This window comes from Mus caroli, chromosome 2 (genome assembly GCF_900094665.2).
Source record: "Mus caroli chromosome 2, CAROLI_EIJ_v1.1, whole genome shotgun sequence".
NCBI lineage: Eukaryota > Metazoa > Chordata > Mammalia > Rodentia > Muridae > Mus > Mus caroli.
This window is the reverse complement of record NC_034571.1, coordinates 53,659,356-53,681,953: the sequence shown is the minus strand read 5'-3', so window position 1 is coordinate 53,681,953 and position 22,598 is coordinate 53,659,356. Positions and strand designations below refer to the sequence as shown.

Here is a 22,598-nt window from a genome sequence, read left to right as displayed (position 1 = left end):
TTAGGTTGCTATGCTTTCGTAAGTAAAAAGGCTATTTGCTTCCCCATGAAAATCCACACTATTAATTTGCTAGCGTGCAGTTTTAATATAAATCGTGGGTTTGTATAACAAGCGGCCGGTGTTTTCCTACTGCTTCCCTGGTGTGCAAGCGATTCTCACCTTCATAAAAGTCATAGGTACACATCGTGTGTCCAATGAGGGTTGGGACATTGGGGATTTCTCTGCTACAGTTGAACAGATCATTAGCCAGTTCTTTGTCAAGCTCGGTGCTTCGGGTGACCACGTTATCCAAGATGACCTGCTCAAATCGAGGCTTGAAGAAGGAGTCTACAGCTGTATCTGTTATTACGACGGAGCCTGGTGCAATCCCTGCAATGTGGAACAAATAAGTGATCCCAGGAGATTGCCTCGAGTTGACTTTCCGGTCCTGTCGTACGCGACCTATTCTGTCAACATTAATTAATGCTGTTTGTTAATGATTCTTCCTGCTTCCATCTTCAAAAATGTTTTTCCCTAAGTGCAATCGAATAACCTTTAGAACAGGCATTCTCATTGGACGGCTTCGAAGATTCGCATTTTCAATGTGGTGAGGTTTAGGTTTCAAGACAAACAGGACTCTTGGACATGCAAATTAGTGCCAGCCTTCGGGCTCAAATTTGAATAAATTAGGTCAGGAATAAAGTAAATGAGCCTGCCAGCAAGTAGCTTTCAAAAAGTGATGTGACTACTTGATATTTAATCTTCCTACAAACTCCTCGATTACTATAATTTTTTGGCAGCTCTCCCCTCTCTTCCCTCAGAGTCTCATCACATGCCCTCCCTCTTCTCCCGGACTCCATGCAAATTAGGCCTCTTGGCTGCCCTTCCATTGCTGCAAAGTCTGGCTTGCTCAAAGGGCAGGGGCCCACTAAGATGCTATTTCCTGTCATCTCTTACTCTTCCTGCCTGGGTGTGTCCTTCTCTTCCCAAAGCCCTCTTATTACACTAATGCCAACGTTTCTCAGGTGTCAGCTGGAGTCACTCCCTTCCAAAAGTCTAAGCCATGGAGAGACAACTGAAGAAATGAGCATAAATAAGGGAAAAGTAACAAAGATGGGGTCCAGAGAATTTCCCAAGGCCTTTGGTGACCCATCTTTTGATTTATGCCAATATCTACTGACAAATTTCTACTGACTGCGAAGATGTATCTAAATGGTACTCTTTTTTTTTAACTGTCATTTGTTTGTCTATTTCTCTGATGAAACACAAGCTATATAAATCTAAGAACAGCGTCAGCTCACTGCCCTCTCGCCTGGCCTGTGCCGTACCCAGCACATCATAAGTGGTCAATAGAAATCAGTGAGTACAGGCTTCTATCACGATACCACAGAACACAGGTCTGCAAATTCTGGTCCTCAGGCCACATGCCACCTCTCTTAGTAAACAAAGCTTTGTTGCAACATGGTCTACACGTTCATTTACATACTGTTCTTGCTGTATCTGAGCTATGAGGTGGCATTGTTTGCAAAGCCCAGAATCTATATTATCTGTCACTTTACAGGAAAAAAACAAAACAAAACAAAAAACAAAAAACACGCAACCCTAGCTATGGAGTGCAGACTCCTCATGAATTTGTATATATTCCAATATGCCAAAGTCAAGTTAATTAGGGAGCTCTTTACACTTCCCACTAGATCCCCAAGGTGGCTGTCAGAGTTTAATTTCTGTTGTTGTGATAACAACCTAACAAAAGCAGAGAGACCAGGTTTACAATTCCAACTTACAGTCCGCCATTATGAGGCAATTAAAGTAGGAACTAGAAGCAGTCAGTCTCATCCACAGTCAGGAGCAGAGGGAAAAATAATGGGTGCACACGTACTTGCTAGCTTGCTTGTGCTCAGCTGCATTTCCTTACTCTTACACAATTCGGGACCTCCTGCCTAGGGAATGGTCACGCCCACATCAACGAACTGAATTAAGACTAAGACAATCTCCAACCAGATACACCCACAGGCGAACCCAAGGTAGATAATGCTAGGTTGTGTCAAGTTGACAACTAAAACTAAACATCCAAGTAGCTTCTGAAAATACAGTTCTGATTGGTCAGACACACTGGAAGTAAGCCAAACAAGGACTCCCTACTTTATCCTGAATGCCCTAAAACATTGAGAAGGCAGTTGAAAATGTATTTTCCTCATATTGGCTTAACATGTAGATACACTGAAGCATTTAGAGCCCAGTCTCTGTAAAACAAAAGGTCTCTTTAATTGTGTACATTTCCTTTATCAAATTTTTTTTCTCCATTAAGGAATGTTCATATCAGCAAAAGAATAAGTAATATCTGTATTTTCCATCTTCAAATACAGTGTTGCTTCAAACAGAGCAAATGAGATTGTCTTAGATGCAACTCTGAAATGAAGCTATTTGCACCATCCAGTAGCTTGCTTTGCCTCCATTTACAGGCAGGCCTCCATGATGTCGGTACAATCTTGTTGTCGTCTATACCATGTTATCATGAAGCACAAGACCATGACCATGATTTGGACGGTCACCAGAGTGACTACCTGGAGGCTCACTCATATCAAATGGCAACTGTAGCAGTCAGGTGGCCAGGGTGTGTAGCTGTGAGCTCAGAAGGCAGGTCAGTGTATCCCACAAATCGAGAATTACAGGCAGCCTTAATAACAGTTCCCATGTTTTTCCCAGGCACTTTGTTCCCTGAAACTGATCATTTGGGAAACTACAATCTAGAAGGATGTCTGGCCAACACTGACTGCTTCCATTCTTCCTTTCCATTTGAAAGAGCACTCACACACACACAAATATTTTTTTGTTCACATGTGAGGGGCTTTGGGCTGGCTTTGTTTCTGGATTATAGCCCTAGAAGGGCTGTGGTCCTTTCTAACTTGCTCCATCTTAGTCAGAGCCATCTCTGTGAGCGTGCCATTTCTCTTGTCCTCTGAGGATTTTGTGAGACCACCTCTTGCTCCTAAATATTTACGCAAGCAATTCTGGGGGGATTTGTCTTTTTAAAAGCTCACCCCCTTCTATGTAGTCATGTGTTCCTGTCACTCTATCAAGCCTTTCCTTTTAAAATGCATCTGCATTAGCATGCAGTCACATGGTAAGATGACACCCTGAGAAGACCTGCTCCTTAAGAAACAGTTGAAGGGCAGCAGGGAAAGCTCTTGGGTGAACTTACGCAATCATTGGACCTATCCTACAAGCCCACATGGTCCTTTTTGCTGTGTAGTTGAGTAAAACACAGGACCAAGAAAAGAGCCAAAACCACTGAGACCAACCAAAGGCAATGTTTTGCCATAAAGTCCAATACTGAACAAATAAAACAGGTAAATCCTTATAATTTTCTTTACCTGAATACCCCATTCCTGTTACATAGAATCAACCTCTCAGGCTCGAAACCTCCCCTAACTATGCGATGATTAGTTTTTGTTAACTTGGCTCAAACTGAAGTCACCTGGGAAGAGGGAGCCTCAACTGAAAACTTGTCTCCATAAGGATGGCCTAGCAGCACTCCTCCAAGGCCTCTGACTCAGTTCCTGCAGTGAGATCTTCCCTTGGCTTTCCCCTATAATTGACTGCGAGCTGTTAGCCATATAAGCCCTGCTCTCCCCACATTAATTTTGGTCAAAAATAGAACATACCATAAAATCATACTTTCTAACAATTCTCTTTTGAACAAATAGTGGAATAACACAGACACACAGACAGACAGACAGACACACACACACAGAGAGAGAGAGAGAGAGAGAGATTAAATCCCCAAGCCCCAGTCTCCCAGTACTTTGTAGCCCATCTGGATTTCTGTTGGGCTCTGAATATGTTGGTATACTTTGAATTAACACAGGGATGTATGAAGAATCACTCGGTTTTAATGGTAGAAATCAATCCATCTCACCAATTCCCCCTGACGTTCCAATTCTGATGATGGTAACATCACAGCAGCGTGCATGGTGGAGTAATTTGATGAGTTCGTGGAGCATAATAGAAATGGAGGGGATGCCCATCCCGTGCTGTTGAGAGAGTGGAGAGTCATTATATATCTCACACGCATAAGTGAGCAGGACGTATTTTTTTTCTTCTTTATGAGTTAACAGCCCTTGTATAAATTTACATAATCATTAAGACTGTGCCAATGCTTGGGAAAACGTAAGTCATCTCTAAGTGATGCCTACACGGCATGCTGATGGATGTGTCCATCTGTGAGGACTAGAGAGAAGCATCCTGGAGCCAGTTAAACTGAGCCGCTCACTGTCAAGAGCAGAGGTGGATGGCAGAGAATACAGGTGTGCTGGGGCAGCAGCATCTTGTATCTGCCTGTAGGGTCCTTTTCAATGAGTGTATGTGAAAAGAATTCTGCACCCATACATAACTGACAGGAAACAGAGGAAGCTTAATTTTGGCTTCCATTTCACACACCCCCACTTCACTCTAAGGAGTGGAGTAGTAAACTAAATTACTGTTCAAATGTAGCCTTGCTCATTTGTTGTTAGTTCTGTGTGAGTTCAGAAGGACTCTGATGGAGAGATGTGGCTTCCATTCCCACTCAAGAGTTTCAAACTTAGGCTGAACCTGTGAAGATGTTTAAATTGCCACAGATCATGACCACAGCCTGGTTTAATTCAGCACTTAGGTCAAAACAATCACAGTCACCAGACTAGGGGGTCAGTCAACACGGACTAGAGGACCTAGCCAGTTCTGATGGTTCTGTTAGGTCTAATAAATCTTCAGAAAGACCTTCCGTGCAGGAGCTTGCAGAAGTTGGAGCTGAGTTTTACCATTGGCTACTTCACTTCTAACCTGATGGCAGCAGAGTCTGTGTATCGATCCACGGCCACAGAGACTGTGGAAAACCACTAGAGTTGTGGTCGTGTTGTTCCCAACCAGAGCTCCCTCTCCTTCCGGTCACCAAGAATATTAAACTGTGGGCCTCTGGGGTCACCATTTTTTGTTCCCATCCAGTAAGCCCTCATTTCTGAAAGCTTCATAAAGCCTCCTGGATCTAGGAATCAAGTCTGTATCGATCTGTGTGTTCAAGATTAACAAGTTTGGGGCCCTGGCGCTGGCTCTGCAATGAATGAATAAACTGTCATTCACTTCAACTGTAAATTAGCAGATGAGTTATTTCATCTACGAGGGTCCTTCGAAATCAGCCATTTGTTAACTTAGGATCAGCACTTAGTTTTCAATATGATGATACAATTACAAATAGACTCCTATGTCTCTTAAAATTCTCTCTCTCATTCTCTTTCCCTCCCTCCCTCTTTTCCTCTCTCCTTGCAGCTACTAGAGATTTGCAACATGGTCTGTATTGGGAACTGCCTGCCTGTCTAGTATTCTAAGTGGCTAGCTTTGACCATTTGGGTCATGGCCCTTGACAGGACACCAGAATCACCTCAGGCTTTGTCTTATGATGAAGTGTTTCTGATCATTTAGAGAAGTTTCGTGTGTGTGTATGTGTGTGTGTGTGTGTGTGTGTGTATGTGTGTGAATGTTCCTTTTTCTCTCCCCATTTATTGTACAAAATAGAACGAATAACTATTGTCTAAAGAATTTTAACTGAAAAGTTAATAGGACAATATCAGGGGACATTTAGCTTCTTCTAAGTTATGTAGTCTATAATTTTTTTATTGAGTGAACAAATTAATAAGTGAATGGATTCTGCTATTAGAAGCAAAACCAGGTTTCAGGCACTCATGACCTCATGCGATCCATTTCACTGGACCACTGGTATTATCATGCATGTTTTCTTTGGTTCCCCCATGTTCCCTGCTCTCGGGACATTCTATCACTGGGTAATCTGAGTCACTTGAGGGATCAGTGAATTGCCACATTCCCTAACATCAAGAGCATTTCACAACTGAACTCTTCAGGATTGCCATACCTATGCAGGGCTAACTCACTGTCTCTTATGCTTCTCAAGAGGACTACCACATCCAAACACATCACAAACTTGGACTTTTTGCTTAAGAATGTAGCCATGTGTGGAAAGCCGAGTTGGGCAGAATGGGTGGCCATGTACCAGATACCCTCCTAAGTGCTTGTCGTTAATGGGAACTGCTCAGAGAATCACTCTGCTTTCATCACATCTTAGACAGCGTCCAGAAGAGCTGTCAGGTTCTGAACGAGAGCAGAACACATCACAAGACCTCTGCACAAATGCACTTGCCACTTTTCAGTAAATTTGTTTGTGTTGAATTCTATCAATCCTGAGACTTGGCCTCTATGAATAAATAGCTCAAGGCTCCTAAAGATAGATAAAAGACAGAGGAAAGGAAATGGCTGGGAAGAGGAAAGGGTTGATCAGTTAGGAATAAAAGGGGGGGGGTTTGGGGATAGCATTGGAAATGTAAATGAGGAAAATACCTAATTAAAAAAAAAAGAAAAAAAATAGCCATCAAGGGGAGGCAATAAACCCAGATTCTCTAAATCTGGCCTGCCCCTAAATTTTAAAAATTATATTTTTGGTTGTGAGCCTAGCCTTTAACAGCTGAGCCATCTCTCCAGCCCTAAAAATTAAAAAAAAAGGAATAAAACGAGGGATGAGCCTTGAAGACTTGTGCCCTTACCTAACAGTTAGGTAGTGAGTATAAAGGCAAGTAGTGACCCTGCATTCTCTGCCCTGACTCGAAAACTTTTTAAAATTGTATTAGCCTCTTCACTTGGGTTCCTTGTGTCAGAAGACACAGCAGAGTGGGAAGGGAACTGTGTTTGGATGGTCCCAGTTCAGTGTCCAGCCCACAAAGGTTAGCTGACCTGCAGCTGTCCCCTACTTACACTGACAGAGAGCACGGGGCCTGTTTTGAACATGCAGTATCTGTCTGTCCCTGCACAGATGTCTTCAATGTCTTCTCCATCTCCCTCCAACCGAAGTTCCTTGTGCATAAACTGTGCAAATGCCTTCATTCTGTTCGGGCTCCCACCAACGCAGACAAACTGTCAATAAAAAATGAGCAGGTGCCTACCATCGTCACCATGATGAGAGCAAGGGGGTAGCATTCAGTTCTAACGTTTTTGTTTTGTTGCACATTTAATTTACTTCTGAGTGTGCGTAGATGTCTTGGATTGTGCTAAAAATTTGGCTCATTTATGTCATTAATCTGAAAGAAAGCATGTAGGTGTTATGTCCTAAATTAGTGAAGAGAATCATGTGTGTGTACACATTGTTCAAGGAGGTGGTTTTGTTTATAGTAGCATCAGCCGGCATCTTCACGGATATGATCATCCTAGTGGCAGGTGCTCACGTGACATGTGTAGTGTCAAGTGCTAAGGATGTGGAGTGCACGTGTTGGAAAGCAAAGGGACCCCTGCCAGTTTTACTGTGTGTTTTCTGATTATCCACCCTAACCAGGAGCCTTTATTTAAAAATTTACTGTGACAACCTCAAGCTTTCAAGGAAGCATCTCAAGACTTTTCTGTTCTTCACTGAAGAAACAAATCGTGATGGAACACGGCTTGTAAGTTCAGAACTTGACTGTAGTAGGTCATCCATCCCACTAATTTGTTTTTGTATCTATCTTATTGTCTGACTTTAGGGTAGATGTTCCAGTCAAAGGTTGCCATGTCTAATAAAATACGTTGACAACCGGCAGTTAGGCATGGTAATGCATACCTTCAGCCAGAGTTCTGAGGTAGAGGCAAGAGGATTATGAGTTTGAAGAGCAGCCTGAGCTGCACAGTGCGTTTGATGACAGACCAGACTATATAGTGAGACCCTATCTCAAAAGAAAATTATATTTGATCATGTCACAACCTGTTAAAGATACATCAACCCCAAGAGTAGGAGAATATGCCAGTGAGAGAGGAGAGGAGTGTCCTGTTGGTGGCCTACATGAGAGGGCATCCAGGTGGGCACCAAGCAGAATCAGCAACAGAGGGGAGGGTCTGAAGGCTAGGAAGAAGCAGCGCACACAGAAGGCTGTCAGAAATCTACTCAGAAACAAAAAGCCATGTGGTATGGTGCAAATATGGTGCAGTGTGTTATAAGAGATGCAGTGTGTATAGTGTATATATGATGTGTGTGGTGTGGTCTATATGGGTCTGATGTAAGAGATGTGGTATATGTGGTGTGGTATATGTGATGTGCTATATATGGTGTGGAATGTACAAGGTGGTATATGTGATATGGTATATGTATTGTAGCATATGCGATATGGTATATGTGGAGCGGTATATGTGGAGTTGTATATGTGATGTGGTATATGTGGTGTAGTATATATGGTATGGTATATGTGGCATGGTTTATGTGATGTGGTATATATGGTGTGGTATATGTGGTGTGGTATATATGGTGTGATGTAAGTGGTGTGGTATATATGGTGTGTATAGAGTGAAGTACAGAAAGCAAAAGCCAAGGAATGCTAGGCAGCTGCCATTTGAATGTAGGCACACTTGGCTTTGAGTACTAGCTCATCTCTGATTAAGTCACTTGCTCAGCAACACATGAAACCATTATATTCTTCAGATCATCATCTCTGCCACTCTCAGGTTTAGTCAGGTGCAGGCATGGATCCCTGTACCTTCTCAGTGTGCACATATGTAGACATCTACATTTCATATCAGATAACACTGCTCTGGCTTGCATTTGAGCCCACATCTCTGTTGCAGGATTCAGGAAAAAAAAGAAACTGACTTAAGTTTTCTTGGAGGGAAAAAGATACTTAGTGGTGCCTGGCTGATGTGGGCAGCATTGGGCAGCAGATCCGAGGAAGGCTAAGCACCGGCCTTCATGGGGGCTGTCTGGAGAAATTCCTGAGGTTACTGAGTGGGTGTCCCTCCTGCGAAAGATCAACAGAACTATTGGGTGGTCTGATCTCACCATGCATCCTGTTTCTATTTAACAATAATTCCTGGGCAGCGTATAGTCACTCTCAATCACAGGACATAATTATGCTTTTTTGTCTAGGCACGGTGCTTCTCATGTACCCTCACTGCTGTCTTCTCTGGAATCTTCTAGGAGGTTTTTCTATGGAACCTTAAGGTAGTAATGAACAATGGAATCCAGGCATAAAGTCTAGAGACAAGACAGCAAGGCAGGCTAATGTTTAAGGTAGGCTTCAGATACTATTGATTATTCGAGGACTTTGCTCCTTTCTTGTTATGAGTAGTTAAGCACTTTCTTGCTGTGCGTAGATCAAGGTCTAAGTACAAGCAGGCCCCTTGTAATATAAAAAATACAGGAGATTGAAAATAACCTCACTGTGTGGTACCAGGACATCTAAATTACAATCTAAATTACAATCATTCGGATTGACCATAAAACTGAAACAGATGTTAGGATAGTTTGCAGTTTGTGTTCTGCTTTGAACTGTTGATATTGCAGTAATCAGGCAGAGTGTCTGCAGATTTCTGGAGACATGTGTAGACAGAAGCAAGCTTAGCTCCTGACACTAGTCCCAAGTCAGAGTCACTAAGCATCGCCTGTAGACACCATGACCAGCCTGACTGCTTTCGTAAGAAGTAACACACAGCTGAAGACCACTGGCCAACATTGATCTCTGGTGGTGCTGATTTATGTTCCAAACAAGATGATCTTTGTCTAGGATTTTTCAGAAAAAGGTAGAAATGCATTGGGCAGGAATAAGAAGCATTGTAAAAAAAATATGTTCTGAATTTTGCGTAATAACTTCCAGAACAAACTCACTTTTAACTGTCCCCAGTAGCTTAAAAGATTTTGCCACATGGCATTAATTTACAACATAGGGTTTATGCCTTTTGTGTATTAAGAAGGACTATAAACATTTAAAGGCATATTATGAAGCTTTATGAAGCAATGATTTTTCCACGTTACTTAAAATTCTGAAGATACCATGCATTTCAGAAACATGGCCCAAAGCCCCCTCAGCTTGAACTGATCTGAATGCTCCCTACCTGGAGATGAGCTTGCATGGTACCAGAAGGCATCCTGCAAGCTTCTAAAGGAGGGAGGCAACCAACAGTACTATGTAACTATGGTGTCTATAAACCACACTAATGACCAGTACGGCAAGGTAACCCTATGGGTGCAATAGTGGCACACATATCTTGGTAGTGACCAACTGCTCTCTAATTAGACTTCAGACCCACTCAACAAGAGTAAAACACTCATGGGACTGGAAACGTAGCTAACTGCTCAGAACTAGGAAAGTCATGGTTATTGGAGGAGAATCTACAACCACTAATTTACCAAACCAGCACAATCCCTAACAACAATCTATAAAAGTGTGTCCTTATAACCACAGGTAAGTGTAATCTTTACCTCGAACCCCATCAAGAAAACCTCTCTGCAACAGATGGGGACCATTACAGAAAATCACAACCAGTCAAAATTCAGAGTTGTGGAGCCCAGTCTCCGTGGATACAACTACAAAGCATTCCTGCATCTACAGATCAGGGAACATTGTAGAAGAGGAGAGGGGAAGCCTGTGAGAGCCAGAGGGCCAGGGAGTTTGTTGGGAGACTGTATCACCTAGTAACATCAGACGCTGCACTCATAAAGTCTCACCAGCATATCTACCCAAATGTAAGCTGAACAAGACCAACACCAATGGGTATGCAAAACTGGATGGAGAAAAGCACATGAGATCTCAAGCACACACACACACACACACACACACACAAACATCAACCAAAGAAAGCTGGGAGGGGTAGCGGTGTTCTTCCTCAGGGAAGAGTACACTAATTGGTTGGCCAGTGTCAAATAGTCAGCCCTGAAAACATACATACAAGCAACATTTCATGGACAGGACCAGATAATATTTAGGATTGTATATGTATATGCATATATGCATGCAGTAACAATTAGTGAAAAAGAAGCCAGGAATTTGAAGGAAAATGAGGAGCGGTATTTGGGAGGGTTTGGAGAGAGAAAAATTAAGGGAGAAATGTAATTATATTATACGCTCAATAAAATTAAAAGTAATTGCTTGGATGAAGCAGAGGGTACCAGTTAGTGATTTTATAAAGGGCATCTGTGACAACATGATAAAATATATATTTGGATATTGAATTTGAAAAACATCTTTCTAGCACATCTATCATATTTTTCAATCATTCTCATCTCCCATGTGTATGGCAGAGACTGATGAGTTATATACCAAGTTTGCTTCCTCTTCATTCTGGGTTTACAGGTAATGCTAACTTCCCAGGCCTCTTTCCAGGTAGACAACACCATGTCCTCGAGTTCCAGGAGCTGGAATATGTGCAGAAGTAAAGTGGTCCACTTCCAGCCTGGTTCACAGATACACCCCATCCCCATCCTACAGGAGAATATATTGTACAGATATATAACCTATAAACAGCAGCATGCAAGAGGACCAGGTCTCTGGACCTCTATTCCACCTGGCCAGTCATCAGCCAGGTAACAGCTTTATGCTTGTTATGAACTAAAGATCAACTTACATTGTGCTAAGCCATAGAAACTATGTAGCAGCAAGCAGAAAAATCCTTCAAAGCACAAGAAAGTTATGAAGGAATAAGAGTGACAGTCAACCGGAGGATCCAGCAATACCTCTCCTGGGCATATATCCAGAAGATGTCCCAACCGGTAAAAAGGACACATGCTCCACTATGTTCATAGCAGCCCTATTTATAATAGCCAGAAGCTGGAAAGAACCCAGATGTCCCTCAACAGAGGAATGGATACAGAAATTATGGTACATTTACACAATGGAGTACTATTCAGCTATTAAAAAGAATGAATTTATGAAATTCCTAGCCAAATGGATGGACCTGGAGGGCATCATCTTGAGTGAAGTAACACAATCACAAAAGAACTCACACAATATGTATTCACTGATAAGTGGATATTAGCCCAAAACTTAGGATACCCAAGATATAAGATACAATTTGCTAAACGCATGAAACTCAAGAAGAATGAAGACCAAAGTGTGGACACTGTGCACCTTCTTAGAATTGGGAACAAAACACCCATGGAAGGAGTTACAGAGACAAAGTTCGTAGCTGTGATGAAAGGATGGACCATCTAGAGACTGCCGTATCCAGGGATCCATCCCATAATCAGCTTCTAAACGCTGACACCATTGCATACACTAGCAAGATTTTGCTGAAAGGACCCAAATATAGCTGTCTCTTGTGAGACGATGCCGGGGCCTAGCAAACACAGGAGTGGATGTTCACAGTCAGCTATTGGATGTATCACAGGGCTCCCAATGGAGAAACTAGAGAAAGTACCCAAGGAGCTAAAGGGATCTGCAACCCTATTGTTGGAACAACATGATGTACTAACCAGAACCCCGGAGCTCTTGTCTCTAGCTGCATATGTATCGAAAGATGACCTAGTCGGCCATCAATGGAAAGAGAGGCCCATTGGACTTGCAAACTTTATATGCCCCAATATAGGGGAATGCCAGGGCCAAAAGAATGGGAATGGGTGGGTAGGGAAGTGGGGGGCGCTATGGGGGACTTTTGGGATAGCATTGGAAATGTAATTGAGGAAAATATGTAATAAAAATATTAAAAATTAAAAAAAAAGAGTGACAGTCAAAGTCGGTCAGATTTGTTTTTCTGTGCATTTGTCTGTTTAAGACAGGATCCCATGTAATCCAGGCTGGTCTTGGACTTGTTATGTAGTGAAAGCCAGGCCTGAACTCCTGACCCTCATGCGACACCTCCCATGTGCTTTGGTTGCAAGCATGCACCACCATACCTAATTCTTTCAGGTTTGAACTGTTTATCTTACCATCTTCTCCCCTTTTGAAGTTAGTACTAATAATAATTATCACTATCCTTTGTGGGGCAAAGGTGAATTTTTAGGTATTGGTGGGTTGTGTCCTGTGCTTTGTAGTCAGAATTGCTGTCCCGAGACTTAAGGAAGAAATAAAGCTACAGTGTTCCCACTCTGAGATAAGAGAGCGCCAGGTGAAGAGACACTTCTGAGGACAGAATCTATAACAATACAACTGGGTTTTTATCTTCTTCTCCCAACATTCTGTTTCTGTTATGATTATAATTCTCCTCTGATCCTAAAGCTAAACACACTTTTGCCTCCCATCCATCAATATGGGGCTATAAGTAGTGTTGGTGTCAGGAACAAAACTTTTTGAAATGGCACATGTCCGTTATTTAAGTGACTATCCTGGTGGATGACAGTGGTTCTGAGAGACACTATGGCAAACACACTGGTGGAAATCCAGCCAAGTAAAGAAGTGGGAACATGAAGTCCCAACTTCTGATATAACAGATATAAAACCATATGCACTTGTGTGTGTGTGTGTGTGTGTGTGTGTGTGTGTGTGTGTGTTTGCACTTGCACACATACCATGTGTGGTTATCATCTCTAAAACAAAGTTATCGATCACATAATTTGCCAATAGCTAGAAGAGTAACTGTTTCGTCAGGGAAACCTAGGGTTTAATCTCAGCTCTTCCACTTACTGGTTGAACCTCCTGCCGAGTGATAAATATAACAGGTGTGTTTTAACACCACATATACTTTGAGTCCTAGTGTCCTTCTCTGTATAGGAAAGATTATATGTAGTTTCTAGTATAACCAAATCCTGACTTTAACTGCTTATGCTTTTGTCTATACCTCTCATGTGCTTTGGTTACAGACATGTGGGTATAAGAAAGGAAGGAGTCCCACATCATGGTGGGGGCTGGGAGAATCATATATAAAGAAGATGATCCATGAATGGTAGGGAAAGACACTTAGACATGTAGATAATAGGCCAGTCTGTATCAAAACATCTCCTATCTTCTTAATGTACTGAATATGGTGTGCCTTCATTTGTCGATAATGGCAATCCTTCTGTTCCAAACAGTTATCCTTAGATAAAAATCTTGGAGAAACCACTGCATGGCATGAACCTCACACCTAACATTTGAATTCAGTTAACGAGTGCCAACATTGACTCTATCAAAGCTTCCTGGAGCCCAAACATCAGACCCCGTAGAAGAGACAGAGATTACATTCAAAAGATGATGCAGAAAAGGAGGTAGGCTGTACGAAGGCAGGGAGCTGCAGTGTGGAGAGGAAGGGGAACACAGGCTGTGCAGCTGTCTGAAAACCCTCTCACACTCTCTCTCTAGTGCTGGAGGGAGGAGGCGGGTGCGCATGCGTGGACTGACAATGGGCGGTCCAGATACACTTGCTTCCTTCCCTACTCCCTTCCCTTCTGCTTCCAGACTCCTTTCTTCCTCTGCCTAGACTCATCCTCTCTCTCCACATTCCTCCCAGTTAATGTTTGGAGAATTCTCACTTGCAGTAACTCAGGATCTGCCTGGTACATTGAGTAAGAACCGTGGGAACTTAGTCTAAGTACCAGCTCTGACACTCTGGCGTATCTTTAACTTCCTTTGACTTCTGTGAGTTCATTGCCTTTGACCACATCGGTGACTCATTCTATACTTATATACTTGCATGAGAAAAGTCCTTACAAGAAATAATTATCTACCTAAGTCCTGTTTCTAATGAGAAACATTTACTACAAAAGTCAAAAACAGTTTATGTAATTCTCGATCCCAAGAACAATGAATTTCAAACAAAATGGAATAATATGGGAAAATAATAGTAATAACATAATGGTAAATAAAATATATAGTGTGGTAAGTTGCATCATTAAAATTAATTTTTTTTAAAGATAGAGTCTCACTTACCCAGGCTGGCCCTTAACTTGTTATGTAACCAAAGATGATCTTGAATGTTGAATTTCTGGTCTTCCTCCGTCAACTTCCCAAGTTTTGGGGATACTGGCTCTCACTACACTGCCAGTCTATGCAGAACTATACCCTTAGTTTTATTATAAGTATTTTAGTATTTTTATTAAAAAAGAATGGAAGAGGCTGTATGGAGTTCATATACTCAAAGCCCTCTGTACTTATAAGAAAATGTCCTTATGTAACCTTGTACCAAGTACAAGACATATATACTAGAAGGGAAAAAATGAATAAATGAAATGGAAGAAAATAAAGTGGGTTGATTGGTGTCTTGGTCTAGGAAGTAGGGCTATAAGGTATCGTTTAAACACAGAATATTCTTTTCTATGTTTTCCTAATTTTAAATAAGGAGCAAGAATCGCTTTTACAATTTATGTATATGATAAAATAAATAACATAGTAATACAATTCTCCCATTATTATTCCATAATAGCAATTTTCTCATGAAATATTTCTTATAAGACAATAAAATCTTAATGATACAAAATATTGACAAATGGTCATTTTCTGAGAAGAGAATAATAAGGGCGTTGTGAGTCTCGGATTCTTTTATGATTTGATAAGATGAGGATTAGTGAGGTTCCACAATAAATATAGATTTTAAGCTGTGAGCTCAATCTGTTAAGACAATGAATTCTGAATACCCAACAGTACTGTCAATAAAATTATATTTATCTCCAGGGAATGGAGCAGCGAAGTAATCATGCTTGCATTGGATTTAGTTTGGAAACCTTTGTATCCTGTTGGGGTGGAAATGACCATTCATGACACTCACGTTCCAAATTAGAGTGGCTTCATGCATTCTTGGGACTTCTGACCTGTCTCTACCCAAGACTGTGAATTTTATTTTGGAAAAAAAGAGAGAGAGAGAGAGAGAGAGAGAGAGAGAGAGAAAACGGCAGGGGAAATACAGTACATTTCCTGACATTCAAACTATTTTTACCTTTACATCCCCAAACATTGCTGGTAGGTTGTGTGTTTTGGTTCCTAAATCCAAGTGATAGAGAATGTCTTCATCCATGCCTTCCAGGTATGGATTCTTAACATACACAGACCGTTTTCTAGGGAAAAACACAATGACGATATCAAGATATTTGGAAAGAAAGCACACCTAAGACAGGATAACAGTCTACACCTATGATCGCCACTAACACAGCGACTGCACAAAAACCTCTCATAATTAAATCTATAATATGGCTAACATTTGTTTTACGATTACTCTATACCATTTAGACCTAAGCATGAAACTACGCCATGCTAGGAAACTGAAGAAATAAATACATTGACTCATTTAATACCATGACCATTCCATTAGATGAGTAATATTAATAATCCAATCTACAAATGAAGACATCAAGGCTCTTAGAAGTTGAGCAATCCCATGCAACCAGGAAATGTACAGTCATCTCTCCTCAGTTCACTCTGTCCCTAATGGTCATTCTCTTACTGTGAGGTTACATAATATAGGGACATGGCTCTCAGACCACCTTTGTTCTAGTGCATGATCAACTGGACATACACATGTTGTATAAGCATGAGCAATCTAACTTTGTCCTTCTGTTCCCTCATCTGTGAAGTAGGGATGATGAAAACTGCCACTAGGCAGGTTTGTGAGCCTTGAATTTCATGATAATTATAAGGCATTGGGAGCTATAGTGACAAACACCTACATTCATGAGACTCAACAACTGATGCACACACACACACACACTGAGACACACACACAGACACATGAGAGAGAGAGAGAGAGAGAGAGAGAGAGAGAGAGAGAGAGAGAGAGAGAGAGAATGCTTGTAAAAAGCCTTATGTGTAGTGATAGAAGTATCCCTTATCCCTATACTTGCAATATTGTGAGGGCTTTATTGAGATATAAAAAGCAGTGTGTGCCCCAAAGTGCTTTGTATTTGTGACCTCCAGTTCTTTTCCTTTAGGGTACACTACTAGGTAAATGCCCAGTGAGATAGTGTCATATGACTGAGTTTGGACAAAGGGATATGGGGACGAGACTTGTCTTTTGTACTGCCTGGCTTTGGATTACATCATCTCCATGGCTATCTGGAGTCCATCCCCTCTTCATCCATGATTTGCATTGAGCCAGAAGCCTCTGAGTTCAGACAGTATTGGTGTCTGATCCCTGAGAGCTTACTAGCTGTGGTCAGTGAGCTTGGAAGTGATCCTCACCCCATTAGAAGGCTTAGGTGAGAAAAAGACCTCAGAGGATGGCGAGCTGGGTGCAGGCTCCTGGGGAAGGTAGGTTGGCATACATCAGAGACAAAGAAAGGAGGAGCAGGCTCAGGCTGGGGAAACAAGAGTTAGCTAACCGATAAATCAAATGCTTAAAATGAAGCCTGAAGAAACATGGCGAAGGAGCTTAAAGAAAGGAGGGGGGATGAGGAGAAGGGATTTATTTAATCTTAATAAACATGTAAAACAAAATTCAAAACTATTGTCTTAAGAAATATGAAACTTAGAAACAGAAGGTGAGGTAAAATGAACCCTTTAGCAGAGCATGGCAATACATGCATTTAATCCCAGCATGCAGGAGGCAGGGGCAGGGGCAGGCTGTTATCTGTGAATCTGAGGGCAGCCTGGTCTGTACTGTGGAATCTCAGTCCAGCCAGTGCTACATAGTGAAACCGGGTCTCAAAAAACAAAAACCAACCAAATCAAAGCCTTTCGTTTTGTTTGGTTTGGTTTGGTTTGGTTTGGTTTGGTTTGGTTTGGTTTGGTTTGGTTTGGTTTGTTTTTTTTAAAGAAAGATCCTTTAATGTAGAAAATGTCCAATAGCGTTTTTTTACCAACATCAGGAGAGTGTGGGATGGGGAACACAATGGAAAGACAAACTTTCCCCAGAGAGAGAAAAAGGGTGGGGGGCCTAGAAGCTTTTGCTTGGCATCAGCCCATTGCTCCATTACCCAGGATATTTCAGCGGCTTCTCACTTAGCCCTACATCCTGGAGCCAGCATCACACTCAAGGCCTGAACATAACACCCCTTTGCACGACTGACAGGACCCTGCTACTTTCCTGACCGTATCCTTCCCCGGGGAGCAACTGTATGCTTCAGTAGCCTTGTCCCACATGCTCTGCTGAGGAGGCATCTCTCAGCACTGTGTCTCCATCTCCACACACTTCTTGGCTTCCTTTTCAGCTTCCTGGTCTGTGCCTGTGCCTGTGTCTGGGTATACCTATGTAAACAGTATACGAAGAGTGAGTTCCAGGACAGCCAGGACTACACAGAGAAACCCTGTCTCGAAAACCAAAAAAAAAAAAAAAACAGTATACGAGTCCTGGGTTTGCTTCCATATGCCAGGATTCCTTGAAAGCAGCCACAAGAAATTGCCTCAATGGCTTTTCTTTCAGAACTCTAGACTTAGTTGAGATATTCTGCCTCTTGTTTCTCTCTCTCTCTCTCTCTCTCTCTCTCTCTCTCTCTCTCTCAACCCCACTCACAACAGTCCTAGCTGGGTCACCAGTCCTTCTTTTCTCACTTGGCAAATCTATGCGATACAAGGTAGTGAGCTGACCCTATAGGTGGGCCCTTAATTCAATCTACTTTATACTTACAAAGCACACTCTTGACAGCCTTCAGTTACTTTGTTTACCAAAATATACTACTCTGGGTATCCGTGATAACAAATTATCTGTCCCTAACTGCAGTGGTCAAGACCTCTAACCAAGAGTCATCTAAAAATTCCTTGTCCTTCCTACTTCCTTCTAAATACTTTAAACCATCTCAACTAGCCTCATGACCTTATACATCTCCAGAGACTCTCATCTGATCTGGGATGTGCCTTAAAAAAACCACCAAAGGGGTTCAAAGGAAAACATTGGTGGCTGGAGCAAAATCAACTGGATGCTCAGAAATTGTTTCTTAAGTTTGCCATCAAACGCACTGCTGATGCTGAGGGCTCCTGCAGTCAGCCTTTGCTCACGAACTTCTCTTTCCACTTCCCTTCCATCTTTTCCTATAAAATGTGGCTCATTCCTTAAGTCCTGCTCAAACATCACATCTTCCGGGAAAGTTTTCTAAGCAGTCTTTATCCCTAATCAATATCTCCCCTCACTGTTGTTCCTAAAGCATCTGTGTTGTACTAATGTTATTAAAATGGAGTTAACTTTCCGTCTCCACAAACAGACTGTAAATTCCTTGATGCAGGCTGTCTAATGCATCTTTCTTTAATCTCTAAGACTGAACAAATCCTATTTGTTAATCTAAATTTAACTGTTCAGAGAGTGAAACAAAATACTATTAGTTTTTTTCTCTGCTTAAAAACATAAGTAACAGGTTCTAAATTAGTTGGTGAGTGATACCACATTTGAAAGAGAGAGAGAGAGAGAGGGAGAGAAAAGGGGAGGGGAGAGGAGGGAGGGAGGGAGGGACGGAGGAAGGGAGGGAGGGAGGAAGGAAGGAAGGAAGGAAGGAAGGAAGGAAGGAAGGAAGGAAGGAAGGAAGGAAGACAAACTCCATGATGTTGCTGTACTGTCACTACTTCAGAGCAAGCCCCTGCATCCCAAAGCAGGACAGACAGAGACATGTACCTCCTTGCTACATTTGGGAGGAGTGAGTCAGTGTTTCTCCATGGTCCTTACACAGAGTGCTGAATGAAGCTTCCGGCACCACAGCCCAGCTCAGGAAGCTGGTTAGAGAAGGAAACCATGTTTCCACCCCAGAACCATTGAATCAGAACCTGCATTTTAATAAACCCTAGTGATTCATATGCACATCAGAGTTCTGGAAACACTGCCACTCACTTCCTCCTCCAAATTCAATTCTACTTTAGATTTCATTCTGCCAAAGCTGATTTCATGATCTGGAGGCTTTCCTTTGGGTTTCCAACCGAACCTACAAACTGAACCACTAAGAAAAACACTCATTCATCTCCAACAACTCTTTAACTGGTGGGGCAACTTTAAAGCTAGAGTCTGATGTTGACAGAGAGTCGTGTCCCACTCTGTCGTGAAAGCATTCTTAAGGGGATCATTCTGTCAGACACAGGAGAAGGCTCTTTGGCCATTTGAAATCTTTTCTGATTCCACATAGATTTTTAGGGTTGTTCTCTTCCCGTGGTGAAGGGCATTAGAATCTTAGTTGGAATTGTGTTGAATCTGCAGACCATGCTGGGTGGTGTGGACATTTCACTAGTCTCTCAGTCAACAAACACAAGCTATCCTTCACCTCTTTATGTCTTCATGATGTCTTGAAGCTCTTTTACCAGTATTCCATGGTTTTCAGGGTACAGTATTACTCTATTTAATTAGGATTGTTTGATTAAGTTCATTTTCAGGCAGTTTCTTGTTAGTATAAAATTTTTTCATCTTTGTTTGCTGAGTTTATAACTTACAACTTTCACTAAACTTATCAGTTCTACTATGGATCGGTTTGTGTGTGTGTTCATGCACACACGCGAGTGAATGCGTATGTATGTGTTTAATTTAAAGTCTTTAACAAGTTAGAGACATCAGACCTTGAGTGGAAATATAAAACTATTGTAGGGAGTAGAAATATAAAACACATGACACTGTGCACCTATAATATAGAATTAAGTTCTAGCCACACAGTGAAATCACTAGATGGACTTTAAAGAGCATCTTGATCCCTTCTTTGGATTTGTGATTCAACTGAACAAGGACACTTGTGTCTTAAAGTTTCTAGAACTACTGATGTCCATCTTTTCTGTGTTCAAGAAGAAAATCTCAAGCCAACACAGTCCTTAGCTACATTCTCTTGTATTATGTTTGTTATAATAATCTCTTAACATGTTTTGGAGATATTCTTTAGATTTCTTGATGTCTGTTTGCTAATTAGCGAAGCTGAGACAAAAATAATTCTAAATTCAAGGCCAATTTAGGATATATAGAAGGCTTTGAGCCAGACTATGCCAAACAGTGGAATACTGTCTAAAAGCAAACAACCAAGTAAGCAAACAAACAAACAAACAAAAAACCCCACACATGATTGTAATCAAAAACAGTGTGTCACTGCAACATGAACGAAAGAAATAAGATAGAAGATCCAGAAATAAAGCCAGCTATAAATGGGCAGCTGGTATTTGACAAAGCTGCCAAAAACACACAATGAAGAAAGGAAAAGCTTTCCAATAAATGGTGTCGAGAAAATTTGATCCCCACCAGCAAAAGAAAGAAATTGAACCTGGTCTTGGACTATGTCCAAATGTCAACTCAGAATAAACAGCAGCTGTACATGTGAGACCTGAAGCTGTGTCACAGTAGACCACAGGGGGAAATTCCACCATATTTGTTTGGAAAGTGGTCACTCTGGTTGGACTCCACAAGAAAAGACAGACAGACAGACAGACAGACAGACAAATGAGATTATACCAAACTAATGGAAGAGGAAATCCATGAGCTGGGAGAAAGAATTAGCACACTATACATCTGACAGGAGCCTATTGTCCAAGTTAAATAGTTTAATAGGACGGGAGTAGAATATGGTTAAGTACAGCCTAAAGATTAGGACAGAAGTTCTCGAAGATCCAAATGTCCCACAAGTATATTTTAAATTGCTCAATAATACTAATCATTTGGGAAATTAACATTTACAACACAATAATATATCTCTTTACACCTGCTAGAATTAGTATTATCAATGGCCAGTGATAATAGATATTGATGAGGGCTAGAGACAAGAGACACCTTGTATACTACTTGTGGAAGCATAAATTAATATCACTAGTCTGAGAAAATATTGGGAGAGAGCTAAAATAGAACCATCATATAGTACAGAAATTTCACTTTTTGTTATAAATTCAAAATAATTGAGATGAGGAGTGGCTAGACAGATGGCTCAATGATTAAAGGCACTGGCTGCTCTTCCAGAGGTCCTGAGTTCAATTCCCAGCAAGCACATGGTAGTTCACAACCATCTGTAATGTGGTCTGATGCCCTCTTCTGGCATGCAGTTATACATTCAGATAGAGTACTCATAGACATAGAAATAAATAAATCTTTTTTAAAAATTTGAGATTGGTGTGTCAGTGGGATATCTGCACTCCAATGTTGATTATAGCACTATATATAATGGTGATATATGCTTACTTACATATCTGTATATATTATAAATATATGTTTATTAGTATATATTCAAAATGGAATACTACTTAGACTTTATTACAGTTAGTTATTTTTGGGTGTGGGTGGGAATGTGCACAGCACATATGTAGAAGTCAAGGACAGCTTGTGGGAGTCATTTCTCTCCTTCCATGGTGTGGCTCCTGTGGACCCAACTCAGGTCACCCAACCTGGTGTCAAGTGTTTACCCACTGAGCCATCTCACTGTCCTCTCAGCTTTTCTAAAGAAGAATGTTCCATCATTTGTGACGTAGACAGAAGTCAAAGTGTGCTAAGGATAGCAGCATCTCAGAAAGACAAACACTGTGTCAGCTCTCCTTTGTGTGGATTCCAAAACCTGTTGCTCTAACTGAAACAGAGAGAAGAGTGGCAGATATCAAAGGCTAGGGACCAGGAAGGGGTGGGAAAGTCACAGGCAACAAAGAGTTCCACTGAAGAAATTTTACCTTCAGTGAATGATCTATACCACCTTGTCTGGTAACCACAGGTGATACACATACACGTCCAACTTGCTTTCAAATAGATTTTGAACATTCTTACCTCCAAACAATGAGATATTTTGGAGGTGTTGGATATAAATCAATAGAATTTTCTACAACACATACATAGTTCGACACCTCTAGATGGGCTGAGGATATAGATCAGTGATTGATCTAGCATGCATGAAGCCTTGGGTTCAGTCCCGAACACCATAAACCAACCAACCCACCAACCAACCAACCCACCAACCAACCAACCCACCAACCAACCAACCCACCAACCAACCAACCCACCAACCAACCAACCAACCCACCAACCAACCAACCCAACAACCAACCAACCCAACAACCAACCAACCCAACAACCAACCAACC

General features: G+C 41.5%; 1 protein-coding gene across 7 annotated transcripts in view; it reads right to left on the bottom strand.

The window, feature by feature from the left end:
- The window catches only part of Upp2 (uridine phosphorylase 2), a 44,641-nt gene that overhangs the window by 13,347 nt on the left and 8,696 nt on the right, over window positions 1-22,598 (bottom strand). For 3 of the 7 annotated variants that reach the window (XM_029474488.1, XM_029474489.1, XM_029474490.1), the window contains 6 exons: window positions 17,685-17,840; window positions 16,836-16,895; window positions 15,598-15,715; window positions 6,778-6,936; window positions 3,899-4,013; window positions 160-369 (listed from right to left, as the gene is read on the bottom strand). In XM_029474488.1, coding sequence (XP_029330348.1) covers window positions 160-369; window positions 3,899-4,013; window positions 6,778-6,936; window positions 15,598-15,715; window positions 16,836-16,895; window positions 17,685-17,840 — 818 coding nt within the window. The remainder of the gene's footprint in view (window positions 1-159; window positions 370-3,898; window positions 4,014-6,777; window positions 6,937-15,597; window positions 15,716-16,835; window positions 16,896-17,684; window positions 17,841-22,598) is intronic. The other 4 variants (XM_029474493.1, XM_029474492.1, XM_029474494.1 and 1 more) reach the window with 2 other exon arrangements.